Raw genomic sequence first — 21865 nt, forward strand, 5'->3', positions numbered from 1 at the left:
CTTTCGCTCTCTCTTCTCTCTCTCTCTCTCTCTCTCTCTCTCTCTCTCTCTCTCTCGCTCTCTCTTTCGCTCTCTCTCTTTCGCTCTCTCTCTTTCTCTCTCTCTCTCTCTCTCTCTCTCTCTCTCTCTCTCTCTCTCTCTCTCTCTCTCTCTGATCCAATGTTTACCATGTATTAATTCTCTCTCCCTCCTCCTAGGTTCCCAATGTTGAACATGTCGACCCCCAGCGAGCTCAAGTCTCCGTGTGTCACGAGGAACGGCATGGTCAAGCTCCCCCCTCAGCCCAACGGTCTGGGCAGCGCCAGCATCACCAAGGGCACGCCTGCCGCCAAGAACCGCCTGTGCCAGTCCTCCTCCGTGCCCGGCATCCTACCCCCTCCTTCCCTACCCTACCACCTGGACCCCCTGCCCACCGCAGCTTCTCTCCTGGGGCCGAACCTGGACACCAGCCCCCTGACGGCCCTCCAACCCCCGCTGCGCAAGGTCCCCCTCACTTTACCCAAGCCGCCCTTGCCCCTGGCCCTCACCCTGCCTCTGGCCCTTCTGCTGCCCCTGGAGCGCCAGCTGGCCCTTGATGAGAAGCTGCTCAACAGGCTGCTGTGGTACTTCACCACGGCTGAGAAGTGTGTCCTGGCCCAGGTGTGTAGGACCTGGAGGAAGGTTCTGTACCAGCCCAAGTTCTGGGAGGGTGTCACACCCGTCCTCCATGCCAAGGAGCTGTATGCCCTACTCCCCAGCGGAGAGAAGGAGTTTGTCAGCCTGCAGGCCTTCGCCCTCAGGGGGTTCCAGGCGTTCTGTCTGGTGGGGGTTTCGGACCTGGACATTTGTGAGTTCATTGATAACTACTCCTTGTCCAAGAAGGGGGTGAAGTCGGTCAGTCTGAAGAGGTCCACCATCACAGACGCTGGCCTGGAGGTGAGTCATAGTCATAGTTCTATAGTTACAGTCATGTGAACACAAACATGTCATTTAGCACAGCCTTTCTCCAACCTCTCCATGGGGACCAGGCTGTCCATGGATTATATCTATTCCACAGCTAACACCTGATTCAACTGGTCAACTAATCATCAAGCCCTTGACTAGGTGAGTCAGGTGAGCTAGTTCAGGGCTTTATCCAAAGGGACTTACAGCAGTGTGTGCATGCAATTTTGTATGGATAACCCCAGCGGGAATCAAACCCAAAATCCTGACATTGCAAGCGCCTTACTCTACCAACTGAGCCACACAGGAACGTAAGAATGTGTACTGAATAAGGGTTTTCCTCCTTTGTATATAACGTTTTCATATCTCAACAATAGTGGAATGTAACTTCCATTAGTCCTCCAGTAGATGTAACTTCCATTTGTCCTCCAGTAGATGTAACTTCCGTTAGTCCTCCAGTAGATGTAACTTCCATTTGTCCTCCAGTAGATGTAACTTCCATTAGTTCTCCAGTAGATGTAACTTCCGTTAGTCCTCCAGTAGATGTAATTCCATTAGTCCCCCAGTAGATGTAACTTCCATTAGTCCTCCAGTAGATGTAACTTCCATTAGTCCTCCAGTAGATGTAACCTCCATTAGTCCTATAGTAGATGTAACTTCCATTAGTCCTCCAGTAGATGTAACTTCCATTAGTCCTCCAGTAGATGTAACTTCCGTTAGTCCTCCAGTAGATGTAATTCCATTAGTCCTCCAGTAGATGTAACCTCCATTAGTCCTATAGTAGATGTAACTTCCATTAGTCCTCCAGTAGATGTAACTTCCATTAGTCCTCCAGTAGATGTAACTTCCATTAGTCCTCCAGTAGATGTAACTTCCATTAGTCCTCCAGTAGATGTAACCTCCATTAGTCCTCCAGTAGATGTAACCTCCATTAGTCCCCCAGTAGATGTAACCTCCATTAGTCCCCCAGTAGATGTAACCTCCATTAGTCCTCCAGTAGATGTAACCTCCATTAGTCCCCCAGTAGATGTAACTTCCATTAGTCCCCCAGTAGATGTAACTTCCATTAGTCCTCCAGTAGATGTAACTTCCATTAGTCCCCCAGTAGATGTAACTTCCATTAGTCCTCCAGTAGATGTAACTTCAATTTGTCCTTCAGTAGATGTAACTTCCATTAGTCCTATAGTAGATGTAACTTCCATTAGTCCTCCAGTAGATGTAATTCCATTAGTCCTCCAGTAGATGTAACTTCCATTAGTCCTCCAGTAGATGTAACTTCCATTAGTCCTCCAGTAGATGTAACCTCCATTAGTCCTCCAGTAGATGTAACCTCCATTAGTCCCCCAGTAGATGTAATGACCATTAGTCATCCAGTATATGTAACTTCCATTAGTCCTCCAGTAGATGTAATGACCATTTGTCCTCCAGTAGATGTAACTTCCATTAGTCCTCCAGTAGATGTAACTTCCATTAGTCCCCCAGTAGATGTAACTTCCATTAGTCCTCCAGTAGATGTAACTTCAATTTGTCCTTCAGTAGATGTAACTTCCATTAGTCCTCCAGTAGATGTAATACCATTAGTCCTCCAGTAGATGTAACTTCCATTAGTCCTCCAGTAGATGTAACTTCCATTAGTCCTCCAGTAGATGTAACTTCCATTAGTCCTCCAGTAGATGTAACCTCCATTAGTCTAAGAGGGGCGGCAGGTAGCTTAGTGGTTAAGAGCGTTGTACCAGTAACCGAAAGGTCGCTGGTTCTAATCCCCTAGCCGACTAGGTGAAAAATCTGTCGATGTGCCCTTGAGCAAGGCACTTAACCCTAATTGCTCCTGTAAGTCGCTCTGGATAAGAGCGTCTGCTAAATGACCAATTTATTATTTTATTTATTTAGTCCTCCAGTAGATGTAACTTCCATTAGTCCCCCAGTAGATGTAACCTCCATTAGTCCCCCAGTAGATGTAACCTCCATTAGTCCTCCAGTAGATGTAACCTCCATTAGTCCCCCAGTAGATGTAACTTCCGTTAATCCCCCAGTAGATGTAACTTCCATTAGTCCTCCAGTAGATGTAACCTCCATTAGTCCTCCAGTAGATGTAACTTCCATTAGTCCTCCAGTAGATGTAACTTCCATTAGTCCTCCAGTAGATGTAACCTCCATTAGTCCTCCAGTAGATGTAACCTCCAGTAGTCCTATAGTAGATGTAACTTCCATTAGTCCTCCAGTAGATGTAACTTCCATTAGTCCTCCAGTAGATGTAACTTCCATTAGTCCTCCAGTAGATGTAACTTCCATTAGTCCTCCAGTAGATGTAATGACCATTAATCCTCCAGTAGATGTAACTTCCATTAGTCCTCCAGTAGATGTAATGACCAGTAGTCCTCCAGTATATGTAACTTCCATTAGTCCTCCAGTAGATGTAATGACCATTTGTCCTCCAGTAGATGTAACTTCCATTAGTCCTCCAGTAGATGTAACTTCCATTAGTCCCCCAGTAGATGTAACTTCCATTAGTCCTATAGTAGATGTAACTTCAATTTGTCCTTCAGTAGATGTAATTCCATTAGTCCTCCAGTAGATGTAACCTCCATTAGTCCCCCAGTAGATGTAACCTCCATTAGTCCCCCAGTAGATGTAACCTCCATTAGTCCTCCAGTAGATGTAACCTCCATTAGTCCCCCAGTAGATGTAACCTCCATTAGTCCCCCAGTAGATGTAACCTCCATTAGTCCTCCAGTAGATGTAACCTCCATTAGTCCCCCAGTAGATGTAACTTCCATTAATCCCCCAGTAGATGTAACTTCCGTTAGTCCTCCAGTAGATGTAACTTCCGTTAGTCCTCCAGTAGATGTAACTTCCATTAGTCCTACAGTAGATGTAACTTCCGTTAGTCCTCCAGTAGATGTAACTTCCATTAGTCATACAGTAGATGTAACTTCCATTAGTCCTCCAGTAGATGTAACTTCCATTAGTCCTCCAGTAGATGTAATGACCATTAGTCATCCAATATATGTAACTTCCATTAGTCCTCCAGTAGATGTAATGACCATTTGTCCTCCAGTAGATGTAACTTCCATTAGTCCTCCAGTAGATGTAACTTCCATTAGTCCCCCAGTAGATGTAACTTCCATTAGTCCTCCAGTAGATGTAATTTCAATTTGTCCTTCAGTAGATGTAACTTCCATTAGTCCTATAGTAGATGTAACTTCCATTAGTCCTCCAGTAGATGTAATTCCATTTGTCCTCCAGTAGATGTAACTTCCATTAGTCCTCCAGTAGATGTAACTTCCATTAGTCCTCCAGTAGATGTAACCTCCATTAGTCCTCCAGTAGATGTAACCTCCATTAGTCCCCCAGTAGATGTAATGACCATTAGTCATCCAGTATATGTAACTTCCATTAGTCCTCCAGTAGATGTAATGACCCTTTGTCCTCCAGTAGATGTAACTTCCATTAGTCCTCCAGTAGATGTAACTTCCATTAGTCCCCCAGTAGATGTAACTTCCATTAGTCCTCCAGTAGATGTAACTTCAATTTGTCCTTCAGTAGATGTAACTTCCATTTGTCCTCCAGTAGATGTAATTCCATTAGTCCTCCAGTAGATGCAACTTCCATTAGTCCTCCAGTAGATGTCACTTCCATTAGTCCTCCAGTAGATGTAACTTCCATTAGTCCTCCAGTAGATGTAACCTCCATTAGTCCTCCAGTAGATGTAACCTCCATTAGTCCCCCAGTAGATGTAACCTCCATTAGTCCCCCAGTAGATGTAACCTCCATTAGTCCTCCAGTAGATGTAACCTCCATTAGTCCCCCAGTAGATGTAACTTCCATTAATCCCCCAGTAGATGTAACTTCCGTTAGTCCTCCAGTAGATGTAACTTCCATTAGTCCTCCAGTAGATGTAACTTCCATTAGTCCTCCAGTAGATGTAATGACCATTTGTCCTCCAGTAGATGTAACTTCCATTTGTCCTCCAGTAGATGTAACTTCCATTAGTCCTCCAGTAGATGTAACTTCCATTAGTCCTCCAGTAGATGTAACCTCCATTAGTCCTCCAGTAGATGTAACTTCCATTAGTCCTCCAGTAGATGTAACTTCCGTTAGTCCTCCAGTAGATGTAATTCCATTTGTCCTCCAGTAGATGTAACCTCCATTAGTCCTATAGTAGATGTAACTTCCATTAGTCCTCCAGTAGATGTAACTTCCATTAGTCCTCCAGTAGATGTAACTTCCATTAGTCCTCCAGTAGATGTAACTTCCATTAGTCCTCCAGTAGATGTAATGACCATTAATCCTCCAGTAGATGTAACTTCCATTAGTCCTCCAGTAGATGTAATGACCATTAGTCCTCCAGTATATGTAACTTCCATTAGTCCTCCAGTAGATGTAATGACCATTGTCCTCCAGTAGATGTAACTTCCATTTGTCCTCCAGTAGATGTAACTTCCATTAGTCCCCCAGTAGATGTAACTTCCATTAGTCCTACAGTAGATGTAACTTCAATTTGTCCTTCAGTAGATGTAACTTCCATTAGTCCTATAGTAGATGTAACTTCCATTAGTCCTCCAGTAGATGTAATTCCATTCGTCCTCCAGTAGATGTAACTTCCATTAGTCCTCCAGTAGATGTAACTTCCATTAGTCCTCCAGTAGATGTAACCTCCATTAGTCCTCCAGTAGATGTAACCTCCATTAGTCCCCCAGTAGATGTAACTTCCATTAATCCCCCAGTAGATGTAACTTCCGTTAGTCCTCCAGTAGATGTAACTTCCGTTAGTCCTCCAGTAGATGTAACTTCCATTAGTCCTACAGTAGATGTAACTTCCGTTAGTCCTCCAGTAGATGTAACTTCCATTAGTCATACAGTAGATGTAACTTCCATTTGTCCTCCAGTAGATGTAACTTCCATTAGTCCTCCAGTAGATGTAATTCCATTAGTCCCCCAGTAGATGTAACTTCCATTAGTCCTCCAGTAGATGTAACTTCCATTAGTCCTCCAGTAGATGTAATTCCATTAGTCCTCCAGTAGATGTAACTTCCATTAGTCCTCCAGTAGATGTAACTTCCATTAGTCCTCCAGTAGATGCAACCTCCATTAGTCCTCCAGTAGATGTAACTTCCATTAGTCCTCCAGTAGATGTAACTTCCATTAGTCCTCCAGTAGATGTAACTTCCATTAGTCCTCCAGTAGATGTAACTTCCATTAGTCCTCCAGTAGATGTAACTTCCATTAGTCCTCCAGTAGATGTAACTTCCATTAGTCCTCCAGTAGATGTAACCTCCATTAGTCCTATAGTAGATGTAACTCCCATTAGTCCTCCAGTAGATGTAACTTCCGTTAGTCCTCCAGTAGATGTGACCTCCATTAGTCCCCCAGTAGATGTAACTTCCATTAGTCCCCCAGTAGATGTAACTTCCATTAGTCCTTCAATAGATGTAATTCCATTAGTCCTCCAGTAGATGTAACTTCCATTAGTCCTCCAGTAGATGTAACTTCCATTAGTCCTCCAGTAGATGTAACCTCCATTAGTCCTATAGTAGATGTAACTCCCATTTGTCCTCCAGTAGATGTAACTCCCATTAGTCCTCCAGTAGATGTAACTCCCATTAGTCCTCCAGTAGATGTAACCTCCATTAGTCCTCCAGTAGATGTAACCTCCATTAGTCCTCCAGTAGATGTAACTTCCATTAGTCCTCCAGTATATGCAACCTCCATTAGTCCTCCAGTAGATGTAACTTCCGTTAGTCCTCCAGTAGATGTAACTTCCATTAGTCCTCCAGTAGATGTAACTTCCATTAGTCCTCCAGTAGATGTAACTTCAATTTGTCCTTCAGTAGATGTAACTTCCATTAGTCCTCCAGTAGATGTAATTCCATTAGTCCTCCAGTAGATGCAACTTCCATTTGTCCTCCAGTAGATGTAACTTCCATTAGTCCTCCAGTAGATGTAACTTCCATTAGTCCTCCAGTAGATGTAACCTCCATTAGTCCTCCAGTAGATGTAACCTCCATTAGTCCCCCAGTAGATGTAACCTCCATTAGTCCCCCAGTAGATGTAACCTCCATTAGTCCTCCAGTAGATGTAACCTCCATTAGTCCCCCAGTAGATGTAACTTCCATTAATCCCCCAGTAGATGTAACTTCCGTTAGTCCTCCAGTAGATGTAACTTCCGTTAGTCCTCCAGTAGATGTAACTTCCATTAGTCCTACAGTAGATGTAACTTCCGTTAGTCCTCCAGTAGATGTAACTTCCATTAGTCCTCCAGTAGATGTAATGACCATTTGTCCTCCAGTAGATGTAACTTCCAATTGTCCTCCAGTAGATGTAACTTCCATTAGTCCTCCAGTAGATGTAAATTCCATTAGTCCTCCAGTAGATGTAACCTCCATTAGTCCTCCAGTAGATGTAACTTCCATTAGTCCTCCAGTAGATGTAACTTCCGTTAGTCCTCCAGTAGATGTAATTCCATTTGTCCTCCAGTAGATGTAACCTCCATTAGTCCTATAGTAGATGTAACTTCCATTAGTCCTCCAGTAGATGTAACTTCCATTAGTTCTCCAGTAGATGTAACTTCCATTAGTCCTCCAGTAGATGTAACTTCCATTAGTCCTCCAGTAGATGTAATGACCATTAATCCTCCAGTAGATGTAACTTCCATTAGTCCTCCAGTAGATGTAATGACCATTAGTCCTCCAGTATATGTAACTTCCATTAGTCCTCCAGTAGATGTAATGACCATTTGTCCTCCAGTAGATGTAACTTCCATTAGTCCTCCAGTAGATGTAACTTCCATTAGTCCCCCAGTAGATGTAACTTCCATTAGTCCTACAGTAGATGTAACTTCAATTTGTCCTTCAGTAGATGTAACTTCCATTAGTCCTATAGTAGATGTAACTTCCATTAGTCCTCCAGTAGATGTAATTCCATTAGTCCTCCAGTAGATGTAACTTCCATTAGTCCTCCAGTAGATGTAACTTCCATTAGTCCTCCAGTAGATGTAACCTCCATTAGTCCTCCAGTAGATGTAACCTCCATTAGTCCCCCAGTAGATGTAACTTCCATTAATCCCCCAGTAGATGTAACTTCCGTTAGTCCTCCAGTAGATGTAACTTCCGTTAGTCCTCCAGTAGATGTAACTTCCATTAGTCCTACAGTAGATGTAACTTCCGTTAGTCCTCCAGTAGATGTAACTTCCATTAGTCATACAGTAGATGTAACTTCCATTAGTCCTCCAGTAGATGTAACTTCCATTAGTCCTCCAGTAGATGTAATTCCATTAGTCCTCCAGTAGATGTAACTTCCATTTGGCCTCCAGTAGATGTAACCTCCATTAGTCCTCCAGTAGATGTAACTTCCATTAGTCCTCCAGTAGATGTAACTTCCATTAGTCCTACAGTAGATGTAACTTCTGTTAGTTCTCCAGTAGATGTAACTTCCGTTAGTCCTCCAGTAGATATGACCTCCATTATTCCCCCAGTAGATGTAACTTCCATTAGTCCCCCAGTAGATGTAACTTCCATTAGTCCCCCAGTAGATGTAACTTCCATTAGTCCTCCAGTAGATGTAACTTCCATTAGTCATCCAGTAGATGTAACTTCCATTAGTCCTCCAGTAGATGTAACCTCCATTAGTCCTATAGTAGATGTAACTCCCATTAGTCCTCCAGTAGATGTAACTTCCGTTAGTCCTCCAGTAGATGTGACCTCCATTAGTCCCCCAGTAGATGTAACTTCCATTAGTCCCCCAGTAGATGTAACTTCCATTAGTCCTTCAATAGATGTAACTTCCATTAGTCCTCCAGTAGATGTAACCTCCATTAGTCCTATAGTAGATGTAACTCCCATTTGTCCTCCAGTAGATGTAACTTCCATTAGTCCTCCAGTAGATGTAACTCCCATTAGTCCTCCAGTAGATGTAACCTCCATTAGTCCTCCAGTAGATGTAACCTCCATTAGTCCTGCAGTAGATGTAACTTCCATTAGTCCTCCAGTATATGCAACCTCCATTAGTCCTCCAGTAGATGTAACTTCCGTTAGTCCTCCAGTAGATGTAATTCCATTAGTCCTCCAGTAGATGTAACTTCCATTAGTCCTCCAGTAGATGTAACTTCCATTAGTCCTCCAGTAGATGTAACTTCCATTAGTCCCCCAGTAGATGTAACTTCCATTAGTCCTCCAGTAGATGTAACTTCCATTAGTCCTCCAGTAGATGTAATTCCATTAGTCCTCCAGTAGATGTAACTTCCATTAGTCCTCCAGTAGATGTAACTTCCATTAGTCCTCCAGTAGATGCAACCTCCATTAGTCCTCCAGTAGATGTAACTTCCATTAGTCCTCCAGTAGATGTAACTTCCATTAGTCCTCCAGTAGATGTAACTTCCATTAGTCCTCCAGTAGATGTAACTTCCATTAGTCCTCCAGTAGATGTAACTTCCATTAGTCCTCCAGTAGATGTAACTTCCATTAGTCCTCCAGTCGAGGATGTAAACAGACTGTCCTTCAGTGATGCTTTGAAGCCTTATGGGCTATCTAAGTAGTACAATATGGTGTCATTTGGGAATCATCCATAGATATAAAACGATGCTACCTTCATGGTTAGGACACAGACTATGTGTTTGTCTTAGTAAGATGCTGATACCTAGATGAGTGGTTTGGTTTGGGGCCTAGGGGTGTTACAAGCAGTGTGAGGGGGTAACGTAATCAGATTACTTTAATGAGTAACGGAGTAAAGTAACATGTTACTTTATAGTAATATAACATGTTACTATATAGTAATATAACACGTTACTTTATAGAAATATATCACGTTACTTTATAGAAATATATCACGTTACTTTATAGTAATATAACACGTTACTTTCCACACAAAGTGATATTATAAACAAGTAATGCGTTACTTTTGTTAATCCTCAGCATCAATATCAACACAATGCACTCCCTGAACTCAATAAGCCTGCCACCCCACTGCTGCGTAGCCTAGTAACAGTCGCCGGGCGAGCTGGGTTCCGCTGTAGTTGGGCACCATGTCTACTGGGTCACCAGGGATCACATGGAATGTGGAATGTCACATCACATGACCTGGCTCACTGGTCACATGATCATGGGACAGAGAGAGGAGAGATATTCTATTAGAATGGTTAATGGTTAAGGTTAGGATTTGAGGCTGGTGAGCTGATCCTAGATCTGTGGTTAAGTTGCAACGTTTATCCCGAGCAGGTCAACAATCGATAGAGTGAGTAGAATGAACATGAGCCTCAATGAAACGTGAGATGTCACAGGAGTGCAGTGTGCTGGAAATGCAATCCAAACAGTGTCTGATATAATAACAATAGCATAGCTAAGTAAAGGTTCAGTACAGAGACTGGGTATTCCATTCCAAAACAGCCCTCACATGGAATCAGTCTAGTCAACAATCCACCCTGCTTGTCTGTGGTGGTGTTGTGAGTATAGACTACTATGGTGGTGCTGTGAGTATAGACTACTGTGGTGGTGTTGTGAGTATAGACTACTGTGGTGGTGTTGTGAGTATAGACTACTGTGGTGGTGTTGTGAGTATAGACTACTGTGGTGGTGTTGTGAGTATAGACTACTGTGGTGGTGTTGTGAGTATAGACTACTGTGGTGGTGTTGTGAGTATAGACTACTGTGGTGGTGTTGTGAGTATAGACTACTGTGGTGGTGTTGTGAGTATAGACTACTGTGGTGGTGTTGTGAGTATAGACTACTGTGGTGGTGTTGTGAGTATAGACTACTGTGGTGGTGTTGTGAGTATAGACTACTGTGGTGGTGTTGTGAGTATAGACTACTGTGGTGGTGTTGTGAGTATAGACTACTGTGGTGGTGTTGTGAGTATAGACTACTGTGGTGGTGTTGTGAGTATAGACTATTGTGGTGGTGTTGTGAGTATAGATTACTGTGGTGGTGTTGTGAGTATAGACTACTGTGGTGGTGTTGTGAGTATAGACTATTGTGGTGGTGTTGTGAGTATAGACTACTGTGGTGGTGTTGTGAGTATAGACTATTGTGGTGGTGTTGTGAGTATAGACTAATGTGCTGGTGTTGTGAGTATAGACTACTGTGGTGGTGTTGTGAGTATGGACTACTGTGGTGGTGTTGTGAGTATAGACTATTGTGGTGGTGTTGTGAGTATAGACTAATGTGCTGGTGTTGTGACTATAGACTACTGTGGTGGTGTTGTGAGTATAGACTACTGTGCTGGTGTTGTGAGTATAGACTACTGTGGTGGTGTTGTGAGTATAGACTACTGTGGTGGTGTTGTGAGTATATACTATTGTGGTGGTGTTGTGAGTATAGACTAATGTGCTGGTGTTGTGAGTATAGACTACTGTGGTGGTGTTGTGAGTATGGACTACTGTGGTGGTGTGAGTATAGACTGCTGTGGTGGTGTTGTGAGTATAGACTACTGTGCTGGTGTTGTGAGTATAGACTACTGTGCTGGTGTTGTGAGTATAGACTACTGTGGTGGTGTTGTGAGTATAGACTACTGTGCTGGTGTTGTGAGTATAGACTACTGTGGTGGTGTTGTGAGTATATACTATTGTGGTGGTGTTGTGAGTATAGACTAATGTGCTGGTGTTGTGAGTATAGACTACTGTGGTGGTGTTGTGAGTATAGACTACTGTGGTGGTGTTGTGAGTATAGACTATTGTGGTGGTGTTGTGAGTATAGACTACTGTGGTGGTGTTGTGAGTATAGACTATTGTGGTGGTGTTGTGAGTATAGACTACTGTGGTGGTGTTGTGAGTATAGACTATTGTGGTGGTGTTGTGAGTATAGACTATTGTGGTGGTGTTGTGAGTATAGACTACTGTGGTGGCGTTGTGAGTATAGACTACTGTGGTGGTGTTGTGAGTATAGACTACTGTGGTGGTGTTGTGAGTATAGACTAATGTGCTGGTGTTGTGAGTATAGACTACTGTGGTGGTGTTGTGAGTATAGACTAATGTGCTGGTGTTGTGAGTATAGACTGCTGAAGATTTAGTTACAGTGTGATACATGGGCCACACTCAACACAATTGTGAGGTTCAGTTATTATTATTATTTAATTTTTTAAATTTAACAATTAAATTAAAATGTAGGGGGTAGATCAGCTTTAATATTTCAGATAGATTGTAACTTCCATCAATGTAATTGTCTGCATCACTTCCAATCCCCCATATGTTTTTTTTCTCACAAATATATATATATATATACATCCACATATATAGTGGGGAGAACAAGTATTTGATACACTGCCGATTTTGCAGGGTTTCCTACTTACAAAGCATGTTGAGGTCTGTAATTTTTGTCATAGGTACACTTAACTGTGAGAGACGGAATCTAAAACAAAAATCCAGAAATTCACATTGTATGATTTTTAAGAAATTAATTAGCATTTTATTGCATGACATAAGTATTTGATACATCAGAAAAGCAGAACTTTGTAGGTCTTGACCAGGTTTGCACACACTGCAGCAGGGATTTTGGCCCACTCCTCCATACAGACCTTCTCCAGATCCTTCAGGTTTCGGGGCTGTCGCTGGGCAATACGGACTTTCAGCTCACTCCAAAGATTTTCTATTGGGTTCAGGTCTGGAGACTGGCTAGGCCACTCCAGGACCTTGAGATGCTTCTTACGGATCCACTCCTTAGTTGCCCTGGCTGTGTGTTTCGTTGTCATGCTGGAAGACCCAGCCATGACCCATTTTCAATGCTCTTACTGAGGGAAGGAGGTTGTTGGCCAAGATCTCGCAATACATGGCCCCATCCATCCTCCCCTCAATACGGTGCAGTCATCCTGTCCCCTTTGCAGAAAAGCATCCCCAAAGAATGATGTTTCCACCTCCATGCTTCACGGTTGGGATGGTGTTCTTGGGGTTGTACTCATCCTCATCCTTCTTCTTCCTCCAAACACGGCGAGTGGAGTTTAGACCAAAAAGCTCTATTTTTGTCTCATCAGACCACATGACCTTCTCCCATTCCTCCTCTGGATCATCCAGATGGTCATTGGCAAACTTCAGACGGGCCTGGACATGCGCTGGCTTGAGCAGGGGGACCTTGCGTGCGCTGCAGGATTTTAATCCATGACGGCGTAGTGTGTTACTAATGGTTTTCTTTGAGACTGTGGTCCCAGCTCTCTTCAGGTCATTGACCAGGTCCTGCCGTGTAGTTCTGGGCTGATCCCTCACCTTCCTCATGATCATTGATGCCCCACGAGGTGAGATCTTGCATGGAGCCCCAGACCGAGGGTGATTGACCGTCATCTTGAACTTCTTCCATTTTCTAATAATTGCGCCAACAGTTGTTGCCTTCTCACCAAGCTGCTTGCCTATTGTCCTGTAGCCCATCCCAGCCTTGTGCAGGTCTACAATTTTATCCCTGATGTCCTTACACAGCTCTCTGGTCTTGGCCATTGTGGAGAGTGTGGAGTCTGTTTGATTGAGTGTGTGGACAGGTGTCTTTTATACAGGTAACGAGTTCAAACAGGTGCAGTTAATACATATAATGAGTGGAGAACAGGAGTGCTTCTTAAAGAAAAACTAACAGGTCTGTGAGAGCCGGAATTCTTACTGGTTGGTGGGTGATCAAATACTTATGTCATGCAATAAAATGCAAATTAATTACTTAAAAATCATACAATGTGAGTTTCTGGATTCACAGTTGAAGTGTACCTATGATAAAAATTACAGACCTCTACATGCTTTGTAAGTAGGAAAACCTGCAAAATCGACAGTGTATCAAATACTTGTTCTCCCCACTGTACATATATATACACACATACACACACATATATCCTTTTTTAAATTATATTTCCCTTCATTACTTTCCAACCCCTTCCCTAATTGGAGTAAACTAGTGAACAACAATGCTTAGACCTCTACTTCCAGTTTATACATACTATATACATTTTATGGACACAGTCAAATTCTACAATAATTATATTTTGTTTGTTTTTACTCCTGAACTTCCTCCGATCATTTTCATGATGTCCATCCGGTTTGCTTCTATATGCTATATTTGTCTAATTGTGCTCTTTCACAAAAGCTTTCAACTTATAACCTATATACAGTGGGGGAAAAAAGTATTTAGTCAGCCACCAATTGTGCAAGTTTTCCCACTTAAAAAGATGAGAGAGGCCTGTAATTTTCATCATAGGTACACGTCAACTATGACAGACAAAATGAGGAAAAAAAATCCAGAAAATCACATTGTAGGATTTTTAATCAATTTATTTGCAAATTATGGTGGAAAATAAGTATTTGGTCAATAACAAAAGTTTCTCAATACTTTGTTATATACCCTTTGTTGGCAATGACACAGGTCAAACGTTTTCTGTAAGTCTTCACAAGGTTTTCACACACTGTTGCTGGTATTTTGGCCCATTCCTCCATGCAGATCTCCTCTAAAGCAGTGATGTTTTGGGGCTGTCGCTGGGCAACACAGACTTTCAACTCCCTCCAAAGATTTTCTATGGGGTTGAGATCTGGAGACTGGCTAGGCCACTCCAGGACCTTGAAATGCTTCTTACGAAGCCACTCCTTCGTTGCCCGGGCGGTGTGTTTGGGATCATTGTCATGCTGAAAGACCCAGCCACGTTTCATCTTCAATGCCCTTGCTGATGGAAGGAGGTTTTCACTCAAAATCTCACGATACATGGCCCCATTCATTCTTTCCTTTACACGGATCAGTCGTCCTGGTCCCTTTGCAGAAAAACAGCCCCAAAGCATGATGTTTCCACCCCCATGCTTCACAGTAGGTATGGTGTTCTTTGGATGCAACTCAGCATTCTTTGTCCTCCAAACACGACGAGTTGAGTTTTTACCAAAAAGTTATATTTTGGTTTCATCTGACCATATGACATTCTCCCAATCCTCTTCTGGATCATCTAAATGCACTCTAGCAAACTTCAGACGGGCCTGGACATGTACTGGCTTAAGCAGGGGGACACGTCTGGCACTGCAGGATTTGAGTCCCTGGCGGCGTAGTGTGTTACTGATGGTAGGCTTTGTTACTTTGGTCCCATCTCTCTGCAGGTCATTCACTAGGTCCCCCCGTGTGGTTCTGGGATTTTTGCTCACCGTTCTTGTGATCATTTTGACCCCACGGGGTGAGATCTTGCGTGGAGCCCCAGATCGAGGGAGATTATCAGTGGTCTTGTATGTCTTCCATTTCCTAATAATTGCTCCCACAGTTGATTTCTTCAAACTAAGCTGCTACCTATTGCAGATGCAGTCTTCCCAGCCTGGTGCAGGTCTACAATTTTGTTTCTGGTGTCCTTTGACAGCTCTTTGGTCTTGGCCATAGTGGAGTTTGGAGTGTGACTGTTTGAGGTTGTGGACAGGTGTCTTTTATACTGATAACAAGTTCAAACAGGTGCCATTAATACAGGTAAGAGAGTGGAGGACAGAGGAGCCTCTTAAATAATAAGTTACAGGTCTGTGAGAGCCAGAAATCTTGCTTGTTTGTAGGTGACCAAATACTTATTTACAATGTGATTTTCTGGATTCTTTTTTCTCAATTTGTCTGTCATAGTTGACGTGTACCTATGATGAAAATTACAGGCCTCTCTCATCTTTTTAAGTGGGAGAACTTGCACAATTGGTGGCTGACTAAATACTTTTTTCCCCCACTGTACTTATAATGGACACAGTATGCTTACATTATTAGTTATCTTGTTGCTATTAGTTGTTGTTATTAGTCCCATCCTTCAGCCCCAGTTATTTAGAACGTTGCCTGTGAGTTAGTTCACAGCGGTGTTTGCGAGGGGAAAATGTCGGCCTTACAGTATATTGTGCACATTATTGTCAGGGACCATTTTGAGTACATTGTTGTGGGTGTGGTGTTGATGAGATGAGCTGATGTTCAGAGCCACAGGAAGCATGGGACCGGATGTGGCCCCTGGTGCGCAGTTTGAATATGACAGTTGGAGTATAAACGCTCATTGAGTTGACTTACATCACTTAGGCTGGGATTCAATCCGATTGCACTTTGTCGGCTATGCACCTTTTAAAGGTAATGTTCCCATGTTGGCGGAGACAGCATTCACAGTAAACACTGCACAAGTCGGCTCAAACGGAAATTACCTTTAAATGTCTAGCGCGCTATACCTGCCATCTACCGCTGATCAGATTGAATCCAGACCTCAGAGTTATATCAGAGTTATATCAGAGATATATCAGAGTTATATCAGAGATATATCAGAGTTATATCAGAGTTATATCAGAGATATATCAGAGTTATATCAGAGTTATATCAGAGTTATATCAGTGCTATATCAGTGCTATATCAGTGCTATATCAGAGATATATCAGAGTTATATCAGAGTTATATCAGAGATATATCAGAGATATATCAGAGATATATCAGTGTTATATCAGTGTTATATCAGAGTTATATCAGAGTTATATCAGAGATATATCAGAGTTATATCAGAGTTATATCAGAGTTATATCAGAGTTATATCAGAGTTATATCAGAGTTATATCGTAGTTATATCAGAGTTATATCAGAGTTATATCAGAGTTATATCAGAGATATATCAGAGTTATGTCAGAGATATATCAGAGTTATATCAGTGTTATGTCAGTGTTACATTAGAGTTATATCGGAGTTATATCAGAGTTATATTGGAGTTATATCTGTGTTATATCTGTGTTATATCTGTGTTATATCTGTGTTATATCAGAGTTATATCGTGTTCGTTGATCAGATTGAATCCAGACCTTAGAGTTAGTATGAAAAAAAAATTACGTAAATGGAAATGTAAATAACCCCAGGGTCATTACACAACTCCCTCCTTTCAAAGTGCGCATCCTCGCGCTAGCCTACAACTCAACGTCTTACAGGAATGCGCTCACCGGCCAAGCACACACACGTTCGTGGATGCAAGGTCCGATCACTTCTGACACCAATGTAATGAAACAGGCAGGGAACAGGTCTCCAACCCTCAACCTTACAGTCCAACGCGCCGGAGCAGGTCTCCAACCCTCAACCTTCCAGTCCAACGCGCCGGAGCAGGTCTCCAACCCTCAACCTTCCAGTCCAACGCGCCGGAGCAGGTCTCCAACCTTCAACCTTCCAGTCCAACGCGCCGGAGCAGGTCTCCAACCCTCAACCTTCCAGTCCAACTGTCCAAGTAGGTCAAGCACGTGCAGCCAATGAGCTACTTTGTTTTGCCCGCGATATTTATTACGGCTTCTACTTTTAACATTATGTGCTTTGGCACCCTCATTGCCCCAATATGTCTCTGTCAAAAAAGAGAAAAGTGGACGCAGAGTGCAGAGTGTTCCAAGAAAAATGGTCATCCTATTTATTCACGGAATTGAATGGGAAAGCTGTATGTTTGGTGTGTTCAGAGCATGTTGAAAGAATATAACCTTCGTCGCCACTATGTGAGTCTTCATGCCGACAAATATGACAACTTTCAAGGACAGCGGAGATGAGAGAAGGTGAATGAACTGTTGGCGGGTCTGAAGAAACAGCAGTCTGTGTTTACTCACAGCCGAGACATCAGTGACGCTGCAGTGAAAGCTAGCTACCTCATTGCTAATGAAATCGCAGTGGCTTCAAAACCATTTAGTGAGGGTGAATTTGTAAAAACACGCATGATGAAGGCAGCGGAGATTGTGATTTTTACCGCACTCGTCGGCGTGCTGGACAGGGTCGGAGTGGACTGGTCCCGCGCTGTCAGCCTGGCTACAGATGGTGCGCCCTCAATGATCGGGAAAAAAGCAGGCGTTGTGACAAAGTTCAGAGAGAAAGTGCAATCTGCAAATGGAGGACGTGATTTTTTGACTTTTCACTGTATTTTGCACCAGGAGGCTTTGTGTTGCAAGTCATTAAAGATGGATAACGTCATGAAGGTGGTCATCCAACCTGTTAATTTCATCCGATCCAGAAGCCTGAATCACCGTCAGTTTGACAGCCTTCTCAGAGAGAAAGACCACATCTATGGCCTGCCATACCACACTGAGGTAAGATGGTTAAGCCGAGGTGCTGTGCTGAGGCGTTTCTTTGATTTACGAGAAGAAATTGAACAGTTCATGGAAGAAAAGGGCAAACCAGTGTTAGAATTTCATTCCGCAGAATGGATGCAGGACCTTGCATTTATGGTGGATGTTACAGAGCACCTGAATAACTTGAACAAACAGCTGCAAGGGCGCAACAAAGTTGTCACGCAGTATTATGACAGCATACGTTCTTTCAAGTTGAAGCTGTCATTGTGGGAGACGCAACTTGCCGGTGGTGATGCAGCTCACTTCCCCTGTCTGAAAAATGTGTGCGCGACCCAACATGTGGCAGACATGAAGCGGTTCAAATATAAAATAACGGGACTGTTACGGGAGTTTGAGCAACGCTTTCAGATTTATGTTTATGTTTTTATGCTGATGTGCTATTGTTTTTAATTGATTTTATTTTATTTGTATATTTAACCTATTCTTGACTCTGTGGTTCTTGCACTTGTTTGGGGAACAGGATTTCATTATTTTTATCTACATTTCTGCCTGAGAAATGACACCCTGATATAGTTCTGTGATCTGTGAAACAGTTCTGTTAATCACTGAGGCATTGTGTGTTTGTGTGTTCTTTTTCTTTAGAATTTTCAAATAAACTTGACGTGTTTTATGATTAATAGTGATGTTGTGCTTGTACTATTTTGGACACACTGTCCTCAGGCTCCAGCTCTATGTTGTATGTTGATCGTATTAAAACAAAGAAAACAATCTGAAGTTGTTGTTTTTAAGTTATATATACCATGATTTTTCCGGTCCGGCCCACTTGGGAATAGATTTTCCTCCATGTGGCCCCTGAGCTAAAATGAGTTTGACACCCCTGCTATAACGTCTTTAAAGGGAACAGGCTTAAACAGTCAGTAAATCACTATATACTATAATGTCTTTAAAGGGAACAGGCTTAAACAGTCAGTAAATCACTATATACTATAATGTCTTTAAAGGGAACAGGCTTAAACAGTCAGTAAATCACTATATACTATAATGTATTTAAAGGGAACAGGCTTAAACAGTCAGTAAATCACTATATACTATAATGTCTTTAAAGGGACCATGTTTCAACAGTCAGTAAATCACTATATACTATGTCTGTAAAGGAAACAGGTTTAAACAGTCAGTAAATCACTATATACTATAATGTCTGTAAAGGGAACAGGCTTAAACAGTCAGTAAATCACTATATACTATAATGTCTTTAAAGGGACCATGTTTCAACAGTCAGTAAATCACTATATACTATGTCTGTAAAGGAAACAGGTTTAAACAGTCAGTAAATCACTATATACTATAATGTCTTTAAAGGGAACAGGCTTAAACAGTCAGTAAATCACTATATACTATAATGTCTTTAAAGGGAACAGGCTTAAACAGTCAGTAAATCACTATATACTATAATGTCTTTAAAGGGAACAGGCTTAAACAGTCAGTAAATCACTATATACTATAATGTCTTTAAAGGGAACAGGCTTAAACAGTCAGTAAATCACTATATACTATAATGTCTTTAAAGGGAACAGGTTTCAACAGTCAGTAAATCACTATATACTATAATGTCTTTAAAGGGAACAGGTTTAAACAGTCAGTAAATCACTATATACTATAATGTCTTTAAAGGGAACAGGCTTAAACAGTCAGTAAATCACTATATACTATAATGTCTTTAAAGGGAACAGGCTTCAACAGTCAGTAAATCACTATATACTATAATGTCTTTAAAGGGAACAGGTTTAAACAGTCAGTAAATCACTATATACTATAATGTCTTTAAAGGGAACAGGCTTAAACAGTCAGTAAATCACTATATACTATAATGTCTTTAAAGGGAACAGGTTTAAACAGTCAGTAAATCACTGTATACTATAATACCTCTAGAACATGACCACACATCAATCCTCTCACCTCACGGGAGAACTAACTAACAGGAACATATATGGAATATATTGAACAGACTTGAGTGACGCAGTGGTCTAAGGCACTGCATTGCAGTGCTAACTGTGCCACTAGAGATCCTGGTTCGAATCCAGGCTCTGTCGCAGCCGACCGCGACCGGGAGACTCATGGGCGGCGCACAATTGGCCCAGTGTTGTCCAGGGTAGGGGAGGGAATGGCCGGCAGGGATGTAGCTCAGTTGATAGAGCATGGTGTTTGCAACACCAGGGTTGTGGGTTCGATTCCCACGGGGGGCCAGTATAAAAAAATATGTATTCACTAACTGTAAGTCGCTCTGGATAAGAGCGTCTGCTAAAATGACTAAAATGAAAAAAAAATGTAAAAATGTAAGATGTGTTTAACACATGCAGAGACCGTTACACCTGGGACTGTGTGTGTGTGTGTGCACGTGTGTGAGTGTGTGTGTGTGAGTGTGTGTGTGCACGTGTGTGTGTGTGCACGTGTGTGAGTGTGTGTGTGCACGTGTGTGTGTGTGTGCACGTGTGTGAGTGCGTGTGCGCGTGTGTACGTGTGTGTGTACGTGCGCGTGTTTACGTGTGTGTGAGTGTGCACGTGTGTGTGTGTTTGCACGTGTGTGTGTGTATCCTGTCAACTAAGTGTGTGTTCTCTGTGGTGTGTGTAGGTGATGCTGGCTAGTTGTGTGTGTGTGTGTGTGTACACTCAGTGTGTGTTCTCTGTGGTGTGTGTAGGTGATGCTGGCTAGTTGTGTGTGTGTGTGTGTGTGTGTACACTCAGTGTGTGTTCTCTGTGGTGTGTGTAGGTGATGCTGGCTAGTTGTGTGTGTGTGTGTGTGTGTGTACACTCAGTGTGTGTTCTCTGTGGTGTGTGTAGGTGATGCTGGAACAGATGCAGGGCCTGATGCACCTGGAGTTGGCCGGTTGTAATGACTTCACGGAGGCCGGCCTGTGGTCCAGCCTGAATGCACGGCTCACCTCGCTCAGCGTCAGCGACTGTATCAACGTGGCAGACGATGCTATCGCCGCCATCTCACAGCTACTGCCCAACCTGTCAGAGCTCAACCTACAGGCCTACCACGTAACCGACACAGCCATGGCCTACTTCACAGCCAAACAGGTAGGGTTACAATCCTACACACTCAGAGAGAGCACACAGGCGCAGGTACAGGCACACACACCTTCCCTTTTCCCTCTCTCTTCGTCCCCCTTTGTGGGCCCGTGGATCAATCCCCCCCCCCCCCCACTCCCCTCCGCCTCCCCCTAAAAAAGGAACTATAGTATAGTCGGGGTCTCAACTTACTGTTGAGAGTTAGAATAGAAGGATACACAAGGTTTCTAAATGTGGTTGTGCATCAGCAGTTATTTTCTTGTTATGTCAGTCACTGACAGTCACTCAATTATCCCATGTCAGCTCCATTTAGATTACACACTACTATACTACACCCTACTGTACTACACCCTACTATACTACACCCTACTATACTACACCCTACTGTACTACACCCTACTATACTCCATACTACTATACTACACACTACTATACTCCACCCTACTATACTACACCCTACTATACTACACCCTCCCTATACTCCACCCTACTATACTACACCCTCCCTATACTACACCCTACTATACACCACACTACTATACTACAACCTACTATATTCCACCCTACTATACTACACACTACTATACTACACCCTGCTATACTACACCCCACTATACTCCATACTACTATACTACACACTACTATACTACACACTACTATACTACACCCTACTATACTACACCATACTATACTCCATACTACTATACTACACACTACTATACTCCACCCTACTATACTACACCCTACTATACTCCACCCTCCCTATACTACACCCTACTATACTACACCCTACTATACACCACACTACTATAATACACCCTACTATACTCCACCCTACTATACTACACACTACTATACTACACCCTGCTATACTACACCCTACTATGCTCCACCCTACTATACTCCACCCTACTATACTAT

General features: G+C 42.7%; 1 protein-coding gene across 1 annotated transcript; it reads left to right on the plus strand.

Moving 5' to 3' along the window:
- Positions 1-204: 204 nt before the first annotated feature.
- LOC311124014 (F-box/LRR-repeat protein 16-like) lies at positions 205-20953 on the plus strand (the record flags this gene model as incomplete). The annotated part of the gene is made up of 2 exons (XM_084198235.1): positions 205-915; positions 20711-20953. Coding segments are annotated over 2 exons (954 nt in total), but the record flags the coding sequence as incomplete, so codon positions are not given.
- Between the last annotated feature and the right edge of the window lie 912 nt (positions 20954-21865).

The sequence above is a fragment of the Coregonus lavaretus genome (assembly GCF_964263955.1).
Source record: "Coregonus lavaretus genome assembly, contig: HAP1_SCAFFOLD_7207, whole genome shotgun sequence".
NCBI lineage: Eukaryota > Metazoa > Chordata > Actinopteri > Salmoniformes > Salmonidae > Coregonus > Coregonus lavaretus.